The sequence below is a fragment of the Phyllostomus hastatus genome, unplaced genomic scaffold (genome assembly GCF_019186645.2).
Source record: "Phyllostomus hastatus isolate PE091 unplaced genomic scaffold, TTU_PhHast_1.1 phas_scaffold_501, whole genome shotgun sequence".
NCBI classification, from domain to species: Eukaryota; Metazoa; Chordata; class Mammalia; order Chiroptera; family Phyllostomidae; genus Phyllostomus; species Phyllostomus hastatus.
Genome location: NW_025334033.1, coordinates 65,209,100 through 65,220,544, shown reverse-complemented (window position 1 = coordinate 65,220,544; position 11,445 = coordinate 65,209,100). Strand labels below are relative to the sequence as shown.

The 11,445-nt window shown below is 61.0% G+C and overlaps 1 protein-coding gene across 1 annotated transcript; it reads left to right on the top strand.

Moving 5' to 3' along the window:
- Nucleotides 1-241: 241 nt before the first annotated feature.
- Nucleotides 242-9,843, top strand: SERPINA1 (serpin family A member 1). The gene is made up of 5 exons (XM_045822773.1): nucleotides 242-367; nucleotides 4,937-5,580; nucleotides 7,038-7,308; nucleotides 8,588-8,735; nucleotides 9,566-9,843. The coding sequence occupies exons 2-5, from the start codon at nucleotides 4,941-4,943 to the stop codon at nucleotides 9,755-9,757; spliced, it is 1,251 nt and encodes a 416-aa protein (XP_045678729.1). The 5' UTR covers nucleotides 242-367; nucleotides 4,937-4,940; the 3' UTR covers nucleotides 9,758-9,843.
- Nucleotides 9,844-11,445: the final 1,602 nt, after the last annotated feature.

Sequence of the window (11,445 nt, the reverse complement as noted above, 5' to 3'; positions counted from 1 at the left end):
CACTCCCCGCAGGAGTGTGGCGCCAGGACAGTGGTGTTGTCCCAAAGCCTCTGAGTCATGCCACCCCACCCTGGACGCAGGACACTGTGGTTTAGGTGCAGGGACTCCCTCTGGTCTAGGAAGCAGAGGCCTGTGCGCTCCCTGGGCGCAGCACAGGCGGGCAGCGTGGGTGGGCGGGCGGCTCAGTGTCCGGCAGATGGACTTAGTCCCTGTTTGTTCTTCCAGTAATTGAGTTGACCCTGGTTAATATTCACCAGCAGCCTCCCCATCTGAGACTCGGCCCCTCTGAGTCTACCGCTTAAAACAGTGGAGGACAGAGCCCTGTCCCCTCAGCCTTGGTCATCAGCTGGTCCTGGGACACTAAATCGTAAGTATGCCTTCCCCTGTGGGGGGAGCCTCCGCAGGGGCCTCCAGGTCCCTGCACTGCCCAGGCAGCCCGGGGGTGGGGTGCAGGGAAGATGGAGCAGGGTGGGGGTGGGCCTCCTGTTGTCATAGTAACAACATCCCAGAGGTTCTTTCCTGCTCCCTCAGCTTGCCCAGGGCCTCCCGAGTCCTCGCTGGTGCCTCGCTGGCCCTCTGCAAACAGGAGTGGAAGTGGGCGTCTGGCCCTGGCATCCGGGGCCCCGGGGCGAGCACGCTTCTGTTGGCTCAGCTCCGGGGTCTTTCCTGCCTGCTGTTGCCTGCAGGCCTCACCTCCCCTACTCCCAGGGTGTGTGTCTCTTTTCCCTTCTTCAGATGAGAAAATTAGGGCTCAGAGAGGGACAGCAAGGAGCTCAGGCTAATGTAGGGTCCTGGTGGGGAAGCCAGGCCGGACTAGAATCCCAGGTTTCCGGCCGCCGGCTGGCCCTCCAACCTCTGCAGAAATGCCCGGAGAAGAACAGTGCCAGGCCTCGGCCCAGAGGTGTCAGAATGGGCCCCTGGGCACCCTCGAGCCCAGTGCAAGATGGGACACCCCGGGAGGGACACCGTCACGGGCACTTCGAGCCGTGTGCCTAAGCCCTCACTCTGGCCCGGCGGCTCTGAAGCTCCTCACACACAGCCCCGCGTCTCAGCATCACCACCGCCTCCTGAGGTGGTTGCCGTGGTTATTCCCATTTTACGGAGGAGGAAACTGAGGACAGAGAAGGTCATAACCTGCCCCAAATTACACAACCCCCCCCCCCTTCCTCGGTCCAGCACCCACGCTCCTGAAACCATCCTTACTGTCAACATTAACTCTCTCGGGCCTCAGGCGCCCGATGGGGAGGGGAAGCCTGGGCTGGCCTCACGGACGCTAGGTGACCCTGGACAGTTATTCAACCTCTGTGTCCTCTTGAGCAAAGTGTAGATGACCTTTGTCCTCCTCCTTCTCACACCACCCACAGTGGCCTTGATTTCTGGAGCATTAGAAAAATATTATTTTTCTGTCTTTGAATTTTGGAGATGAGGCTACAAAGGTGACCAAGGCCAAGGCCACCAGACTCCCACACAGTGCTCTGAAAGATCCACAACAACATCGATGACAACGGGCACTTCCTGAGAGCTGACTGTGCGCCAGGCACGTCTTGACACCGTGCACACAGATAATTGCACAATAGCACTCTGAGGCAGTGAACCCTTGTTATTTCCAGAAAATCGAGACTCAGAGAAGTGAAGTAACTTCCCCAAGGTCACGCAGCTGACAGTGAACGGCACTCAGGCCCTCTGACCTCAGCCACAAGGCGATGCTGCCCTCTTCCTCTGGCCAGGCTGCCTGTCTTGAGGCCTCTGGCTTCAGCTTTATACACAGAGAAAGCTCAATGCCAAGTTCTGGAACCAAAATGCCTAGGGTTCAACCCTAGCTCCGTAAGCAACCAGCTCTGGGGCTCTCGGTAAATTACCTAATCTCCGTAGTCCTTGATTTCTCCATCCACCGGAGGAGCTAACTGTAACCCCACCTCCGAGGGTCAGCTTGGGGAGACTGAAGGAGACCGAGCACATAAAACGCCTGTGGTCCACTCAGTGTGATGGTGGTGACGGGGACGCTGATGTTTGCGGGGCACAGGGTTTGGCGGCTACTAGGCAACAAGGTAATACCGGGAGAACTGAATTTACAATTGTCCAGGCTCAGAGGTGGTTTGTTACTGAGCCGGGGCCCCTCCTCTGGTCCTGGGCCGGTTCTCCAGCGAGACCCCGCCTGAGTGCGGGCGTGGGGAGCCTCCGCCCCAGCTGGGGCCCACCCACCTCCCGCCTGCTCCTCACTTCTGCCTTGCGAGGGAGTCTTTTCTCTACGTTACAGGCAGGAAGCTGAGGCTCAGAGAAGTGAAGTCCCTTGCCCAAGGCCACGTGGCCTGAAGACGCAGGGCTGGGTCACACCCGGGCTTATTTAGCGCCAGGTTGTGTGACCTCTTGGTGCAGTCGCTTCCAGGCTCCCTCCAGGTCACTCTCAGTCACTGCTTTTCTGCCCCTGAGACTGAGCACAGGCCTGGCTCCCTTCTCCCCCCATTACCTGGCAAAGCCTGCCCCACCTGCCCTGGGCCCTGGTGACGTCAGCATGCCATCTTCTCTCTCTCTGCTGTAAAGCGTAGTCCACACACCTCTGGGTGCTGCACCAGCTAAGTTCCCACCTCTGGGCGGCTTTCCCAGCACCAGGCTTTGGGGGGTGGGGGGTGCTGCCTTCCATAGAAGGGCAAGGAGAGAGCAGAAGTCTTAGACCCCTGAAGTTGTAAGGAACGGAATGGAAGGCAAAACGAAGCCCATAGGAGGCTCAGGGCCAACGTCAGTGTCCCTCGGGCCCAACTGACACTCACAGAGTTCAGACCTGAGGGCACGGCTGCGTCAGTCTGATGTTCAAGAGGCGGGAAACCAAGGCCTGTTGCGGCTTTGTCACTGGGCTGCTGCGTGGCCTGGGCAAGGCCCGGACCCTCTCTCTCGGACTCACACCCCTCACCGTAAGAGAAGGAAGCTGCGTGAGGGGGTATGCCCCACCCCCCGAGAAGATGGGCTAGCGTGACAAGCGCCCGCCCCCCACCACAGTCCCACTGACCTCACCGCCTTCTTAGAGACCAGCTGCCCTCCAAGGGGGAGGGTACCTCACCCCACTCCTCCCCATGGGGAGTACCTGTTGCTCCCCCAAACCCAGATACCCCGTTAATTACGAATCCATCGCTAGCACACGGGGACCTTATTTAAGCCACCCCACCCGGAGGGACCAGCAAGGCCTCAGGACAAGAAGACGCTTGCCCAAGGCCAAGCAGACAGTAGTCGTCCCGTCAGGGCAAGAAGCCACCACCTCTGGCCCCGAGACCCCTCGCCACATTTACTCTTCCCACCACACCGAGGCCCCCATCCCTCCAGGCCTGTGAGTCTGGCTACGACGGGGAAGTTCCGTCGGCCCTGAAGGGCCGCACCGGAGCCCGGAGGGCAAGCGCGGAGACACCCGAGGGGAGAGCGCGTGCGGAACCGATGGCAGCGCCGTCTTCGGCTCCAGAGCGCAGGCCAGTCCCAGGAAAACACGCACACACCCGCCGTGGGGCGCGCGGCCGGCTCGGTCTGGGTCCCCACAAGGGCAAAGGCCGGCAGGAAGCGGAGCGAGAGGCCAGGGTTGTGCTTCACTTTGCTGTTTTATTGGGAGGAAACTTTTAGAAGTTCAAGGGGGTAGGGAAACCCAGCATTCATCTCCAACTTTTTCCCCTCGGGTTTTCGTATTCCAAGTTCAAGGACTCCTGTGCCTGTGTACACTCTTAAAATGATGATTTCAGCTGTGTGGGTCATGGCTAGCCATGCGGCTGCAGGCCAATGCGGAGACATTCGCCTCCGCTCTGGCCTCAGTTTCCCCATCTGTGAGAAGAGCGGTCGCACCTGGGGGGCTGCGGCCTGGTGGCCCGGGGCCGGGCGTGTCTGGAGGAGAGGGCGCGCGCTGGGGCGGGGCGCGCTAGTGCCGCTGTGGGTGGCAGTGGCTCTGCCCGTCACCAGGAAGGGTCCGCTCTTGCTGGTTCAGCCGCAGGCCTCGCCGCGCCCCCCGGCCTACGCGCCACGGAGCCGCCCCTGCCCGCCGGCCCTCAGAGGGCCCCCGCCGCAGCCCCCCCAGCCTGGCCCTGACAGCTGCCTGCTCAGACCCCGTGGGTGGGGTCTGGCGTCTAGACCCGTTCACCGAATCCTCCCGACAACCTCACGGTCTATACGCACGGGCAAGAGGAGGGCCAGAGACTCCGAGTGACGTGCACCCAGAACCAGGTCTGTCTGAGGGGGAAGATGCTTTCTCAGTGCCTCTCCCCGCCCCGATGCACCGGAACCCCCATCACCCTGCACAGACAACATCCCCAAGCCCATGTCGCCTGCTGGGCCCAGAGCTGGGCCACGGGTGGTGGCCAGGAGGAGCGGACGGCAGGGACCGCAGCCCGCTCCCGCAGCCGAGACCGCAGACCCATTGCAAGGGTTTTGCTCCCGCTCCGGAAAGACCCCTGGGGCCTGGGGCTCACTGTGAGTGGCGGGGGGGCACAGCCACCCAGCTGAGTGTCCTCAAAGCTCCGTCGTGTAAGGCATGTGTCCTTCCCCCTCTGCGCAGCAGCCTCTCTGCTCACTAAGGAACAGGACTCCAAGGCAGCCCCCAGGGCTGTTCCAGACCCACTCATCCCTGGGCCCGGCCCGGCCTGCCGTCTGGGTAATTGTCAGCACATATGTTAGGCCTCCCATGCCTCAGTCTCCCCTATGATAAAGTAGGGGCTGTGCCACCGGCACCTCAGGGCCCCCACAGACATTGGTACAGCCATCGGGAAGGTGGGCTCTGGACCCAGACTATCCAGGCGTGTGATTCCGTGAGTCTCTCAGTGACGGTGACGTAGGGAAGCGCACGGCACGGCGCTGCACAGAGCAGGTGTTTCATCAGCCCTGCGTGCTGTACGCGGTGGCACTCAGCGGCCAGGGGACTGACTCGCTGCGTCGCCTGACTTGGTGTGTCGCCCCTTCTCTCTCACAGGACAATGCCATCCTCCATCGCGTGGGGCCTCCTCCTGCTGGCAGGCCTGTGCTGCCTGGCCCCAGCCTCCCTGGCTGATGGTCCCCAGGGAGAAGCTGCCCAGGACACAGGTGCATCTCAGCACGATCAGGAGGTGGCCAGCCACAAGATCGCCCCGAACCTGGTGGACTTTGCCATCAACTTCTTCAGTCAGGTGGACAGGTGCAACCACACCAACATCTTCTTCTCCCCAGTGAGCATCGCCGCGGCCTTGGCCATGCTCTCGCTGGGGGCCAAGGGCGACACTCACACCCAGATCCTCGAGGGCCTGCATTTCAACCTCACTGAGAGAGCAGAGGCTGATATCCATGCAGGCTTCCAGAGTCTCCTCAAGACCCTCAACCAGCCGGACAACCAGCTGCAGCTGACCACCGGCAACGGCTTGTTCATCAGCGAGAGTGCGAAGCTAGTGGATAAGTTTTTGGAGGATGTCAAGACACTGTACCACTCAGAAGCCTTCTCTGTCAACTTCAGGGACGCCAAAGAAGCCAAGAAACGGATCAACGACTATGTAGAGAAGGGAACCCAAGGGAAAATTGTGGATCTCGTCAAAGAGCTTAACGAAGACACCGTTGTGGCCCTGGTGAATTACATCTTCTTTAAAGGTAAGGGTGCGTGGCCAGCCTGAGCTTGTCCCCGTGGAAGCGCAGGGCTATTCTCAAACACTCAGCCCTGGACCTCCCCGGGCAGTGCAGGGCGCGCTTGGACTGGGCGTCTCCGCGCGGGCCACTCGGCTCCGGCACGCAACCTCTGACACGCTCTCCGAGGCCAAATGCACTTGGGGGCCACGGGTCAGAGGGTCAAAGGGGCATCTTCCCTGCGGGGCTTGTCGGGGCCTTTTGTGCAAGTTCCCCTGGGCATCGTCAGTCCCCCCGGGAGGGAGGCCCTCTGTGCAACGTCTCCCCAGACAGGCAGCCAGAAGCACACGCTTTAGCAGAGTGTGTGAAGGAAATGCGGCTTCTTGAATTACACGTTGAACAACTCTAGGGTAGTGAAAGGAGTGACAGCTTTAGAGTCAAAAGCCAGGGTTCAAATCCTGCCTCCACCACTTACTAGGTGTTTGACTGCTGGCGAGTCACTTTACCTCTTTGAGGCTCCTGTCTGGAGCGGGAACGTAACATCGCCCTTGTTGTCGGGTTTCTGGAAGGAGCAAGCATGTTGCAAAGAACATGGGACTATATGCTCACAAAGTAGGTGCCCACCTAACCTTGACTCCCAGCCTGCCTTCATCCCTCTGACTGATGAAAATGTCAGCAAGCTGTGGGGCCCAGATGGCATTCTGAGGCTGTTCAACAGTCCACGCAAATGGAAGTAGCCTGGCATAGGGGAGCTGAGGGTCAAGGTCAGGGGCTACTTCCTGCCCACCACCGGCTCCGTGGTCTGAGGCAGAACAGTGCAATGGAGAGCGCAGAGGCCAGAGGCCGCACAGTCGGGTCCCAGCTCTGCCGTGGGATGTCAGGAAGGCCCTGTCCCCTCTCCAGCCCCAGTGTCCACCTCCCACCCAAACAGAAACTTGGGCTCGGGGGTCCCCGAGGCTGCTGTCCACTCTGACTCGCCAGGATGGTGGCGGTCTCCCGGTATAGCAGAGGGGAGAGGCCCAGGCCTCTGCATTTCTCATGCTGGTCCAGGAAAAGGCCATCAGGGTGAGAACAAGAGCGATCTCCCCGAATGGTTAGAACCACTGATTCACAGGCGGGTCGGGGGGCCACTCACACAAGGGTGTGCTGAGTATGACTGGGGCCGACAATGGTCATTCACAGTCTTCCAAGCAGCCCTCAATCAGAGAAGCATGAGGCACAAGTCAAGCTGCTCACCCCGCCAGCCTGACCGGCACACCTCCGCCTCCGCAACACAGAAAACCTGGGCCCCGCTCAAGCCTGGCGCCGTCCTCACAAAGGCCGATGTTCATGCGGACCGGTGCTCCTGTCGGCCCCACTGCACAGATGGGGAAGCGGAGGCTCAGAGAGGGCCCGCTCTGGAGGAGGCTCGGGGCTCCTCCATTCTACCACAGCCGCCCGCCCCTTCCTGCCCCTGGCTGATCTGCACCCCCGCCCCTCTCCAGGCAAATGGGAGAAGCCCTTCGACGAGGACCAGACCGTGGAGGGGGACTTCCATGTGGACGAGACCACCACCGTCAAGGTGCCCATGATGCACCGCCTGGGCATGTTCGACCTGTACTACTGCGAGCACATGGCCAGCTGGGTGCTGCTCATGGACTACAAGGGCAACGCCACCGCCTTCTTCATCCTGCCCGACGAGGGGAAGATGCGGCACATGCAGTGCTCCTTCGCCCCGGAAATCCTCCTCAACTTCCTGAAGAACAGAGCCCCCAGGTGATGCCCCAAACCGGAGGCTGTCTTGTCCCGGTAGGCCTGGCCAGAAGGGGGCCAGCTGGGCCCCCACATCCCGTGGGCCCAGCCGCTGAGTGTGGCCTCGTGCGCCCACACAGAGGCCAGCACCCGGTCAGGGAGCGCCCCCGTGAGAGGGACAGTGCCCACAGCTCGGGAAGCAAATTTCTGCCCTTGGCGACTTCCCAGCGTGGACACTGCCCCTTCCGGGAGCTCGCACCAGGCGCGGGAGCAGCAGCACCACACGCGCCCTGAGGGAACCGAGAGGGAAGCGGCGGGCCTCCCGGCAGAGGTGGCAGCTGCGTGTGGAGTGGGAAGACGGGACGCCCACGGCTGGGCAGAGGGACAGTCTGCTTGGAGAGGCCAGAGAGGCACAGGCCCGGGGTGGGGACTGTCCCTGTCCCTCCGTCACTAGATCAGTCTGGCTTCATTGGGTCCCGGGGTGCAGGGATACTCAAGCATGCACCCCAAATCAGTACGGATCTCTGTACGCACGAATACCCTCTCCTCATGAATATTTTATCATGTATATTACACAGATATACATAGATGGGCGCAACACAAACATATATAAACCAGTAAGTTAAAATTTAAATAAGTGGATAAAATGCATACTATATAAAGGAATATATAATAAGCCCACATACAAATGAATGTAAAAACACAGAACACTGTGAAGGCAAAACTGAAAGAGAAGTATTAATACCTCTACCCACCCAATGCTAGTCCGGCGCTCCTCGCCGCAGAGGGGGAGGAAGAGGTGGAGGGGCTGAACTTGGCCAGGGTCAGGAGAGTCTGACGGCCCTCAGCTCCCTCGTGTCTGACCCATCGCGGGGCCACGCTCCGTCCCCATGCACAGCCAGACGGAGCAGTCAGCACTGGGCACCACTTGTCACCCACTGAGCGATGTCACTCAACACCGAACACCACGCCCCACGCTCCCCTGGAATTCCAGCCCCAAGTCCCAGTCCGGGGGTGACCCAACTCTACAGGGCAGTGTGCACACTGCTTCCAGGGAACTCCCTGGATCTGCCTGGAGGGCTTCTCAGGGGAGGGGGCACTTGAGAGGCTCTGCAGCACAGGAGGACCCACCTCGTGCTAACATTCTCTGACACAGGGCTAGAGGACCCAAAAACACGGTGAGTCAACACCGACCTCCATCCTCCCGCGGGCAGACAGGCAGGGCGCCAAGTGGGAGAAATGACCAGAGAAGGTACCACTTTCAGTGTTGTGAAATTCCTCTCTTTTCTAACCACCTCGACAGGTCTGCCGATTTGTATTTGCCCAAGCTGTCCATTTCTGGAACCTACGATCTGAAAACCATCCTGGGCCAAATGGGCGTCACCAAGGTCTTCAGGAATGGGGCTGAGCTCTCGGGGATCAGCGAGGAAGTGCCCCTGGCGCTCTCCAAGGTGGGCTGGACCCTGGTTTCCGCAGGTCAGAGTGTGTATGCACGGGGCTGCAGCTCGGGGTGAGGGGACAAAGGGACACGAACGCACCTCCAGAATGAGGACTCTGAGGAGTGCCATTGGACGCCGCACCGAGACTGGGATGCGGTCAGGCGACCGGGTGCAGGAGGTGGCCGCGTGTGCTCTGGCATTCTAGGGCTGTCCCCTGAGGATGCGTCCCTGACCCTCTGCTGCCCTTCGGCCAGGGCCGCGGTGGGCCCGTGTTTGCAAAGGCAGACTTAGGCTCGGTGGTTTCACAGCCTTTTGGCCCCGCATCCGCTGACACTGGGGGCTGCGGTGAGTCAGCAAGCCCCAGTGAGTGAGTGATTTGGGCTCAAGTGGCCGTGTATTCAGGAGAGTTAAAGGTGACCCAAAGCCAACCACATGGTAACACTGGCTGCGAACTGAGTGCCGGGTTGTGGACTAGACGCTGTAAGGGTCCCCATCAAAGTCCTGGTCCCCAGGGGCTTAAAATGGGACACTAGAAACAGGAGAGGTGGAGGGAGGACAGGAAGTTCAAGTAACCCTGCCTCCTGCGGGGGGCGGGGGGCGGGCATTTCCAGGGAGGCTGAGGGTGCGGGTCGGAAGAGCGAGGGCGAGTGGGTGGGGTCGAGCTGAGGCCCTGACCGCGGGGGGGGACCCGGGACCGCATGTCCCCTGCAGGTGGTGGAGGCAGGCCCCGGGAGCTCCGCCCTGGGCCCTGCTGTCCTTCCTCATCAGGTCTTGGTCCCAGGCCTCGTGGGGACAGGCATCCTGTGCCCACTCAGGACCGGGGCGTGCTCTCTCCCATCCAGGCCCTGCACAAGGCTGAGCTGACCGTCGACGAGAGAGGGACAGAAGCTGCTGGGGCCACAATCCTGGAAGCCATTCCCATGTCGGTTCCCCCAACTGTCAAGTTTGACAGGCCCTACTTCATCATCATCTATGACACAATTACCCAGAGTCCCCTCTTTGTGGGAAAGGTGGTGAATCCCTCCCAGAAATAACCGCCTCTCTGGATGAGCCCTCCCCTCCCAGGGCAGGTCCCCTCCCTAGGTGACAATAAAGAATGGCCGACCTGGCCCAAGCTCGAGTGTGCCGTGCAAACCCCTCACCCTCTTTCCCTGAGTCTCCCTTTCCTTCCCCAGGACGTGTGCATGCAGACGCCCACTTCGCGGAGGTTTGTCTGACGTTTGCACCGTCCAGCACTGCACGCGACAGGATGACATGCTGGCTACCAGACACGGCCTTCTGCCTGGTCCCCAGCCACCATGGAAGAGCTCCAGGTGTCCCATCCTTCCCAGGAACTGCTAGGGGTGAATCGCACAGCTCAAAGCCCAGCCTGTGGTCCCTGCTCCACCAAGCACCCATGGGGCACTCTGGATAAGCCCCTACCCATGCCCTGTGGGCGCCATCCCCCCGGCAGGGCTGCTAGCGCCCACCACCGGGCTGCCTCCCCAGTGCTCCCAGTGCCTTCAGCTCACGTGGGTCACGGAGCGGCCACACCGCTGGCAGCAGAGGGAGGCTGGGGCCCTTCTCATCCCACACCGTCGCCTGAGCCAGGTGGGGCCCCAGCTACTCACAGGTACACGTGGCTCCGGCTGATCTTCCCAGGAGCCCTTTCCTGTGGGGCTGGGCGGGGAAGATATATTCTGTCCCTGTCCCTCCATCCCTACCCCGGGACCCTCAAACACGCTCTCCTAGAAGCAGGTCTCTGCTCCCCAGGTGCAGACGAGGGCCTCTGCTGTTGGTCCGTATCACCTGCACAAACTCACCAGGACTGTCAACCCCCCCAAGACACACCTCCCACACCCTCTCATCCTCCCTCGTCGTGAGGACAGGATGTTCTGGGTGGCTCCGGGAAGTCGTTAGAACGATTCCCCAGGCAGGGGAGGGGAAGTGGCGCAAACCGTCGACCCCAGTGGCCCTGCCTGTCCTCCCCTGGCTGCGCTCTGAAGGGGGACACGTTCAACTTGTCTCGTTCCTGCCCCGTGGCCCGGGGTCCTCCGAGGGAAAGCACAGCTGGAGGCCGGACCGCAGCCAGAGGCTGTCCCGGGAGCGGCCCTTCTCACCAAGAGCCACCCAGCTCCCTCCCATCTTCCAGGTCCTGCCGAAGGACCAAGGCAGTCGGGACGGCTGGCTGGACTCCCAGCCTGAAGGATCCAGCTCCCCGGAGTCTCACGGGGACGGGCTGGTCCTGGGGAAGGATGGCCTCTCCCACACGAACCTCGGAACCACAGTCTAAGCCGCTCACCAGGAGTGGGGGCGGAAACCTGGGGTACCAGGCTGAGTCGCAGAAACGTACACTTGTCAGAACGCCCGCACAGGTGCAGTTCCGCACTTGTATAACGGGCGAAGATTCAACTATTTTCCAAACGAGCCTCGTGTCCTTCTGAGTTTTCCCTGCCCAGAGCTTTCCAACGTCCACTAATCCCAATCATGATACGAACATGGCCAGGCAACTACAACGATGCCCGGCCTGAGGGTCCAAGCACCTGGATCACGTTCAGACTCTGTGGCTTGCCGGCTGTGTGACGGCAGAGAAGGCCTCGGGCCTCTCTGGGCCTCGGCGTACCCCCATGTGAACATAAAACCTGCCTTCCGTGGGTGTGAGGTTCGGGGAGTTGAACAGCTTTCACAGGGCAGCAGGGCAGGGGACCAGTGCCGGGGCCTCGTCTGTGGCATTACACGCTCT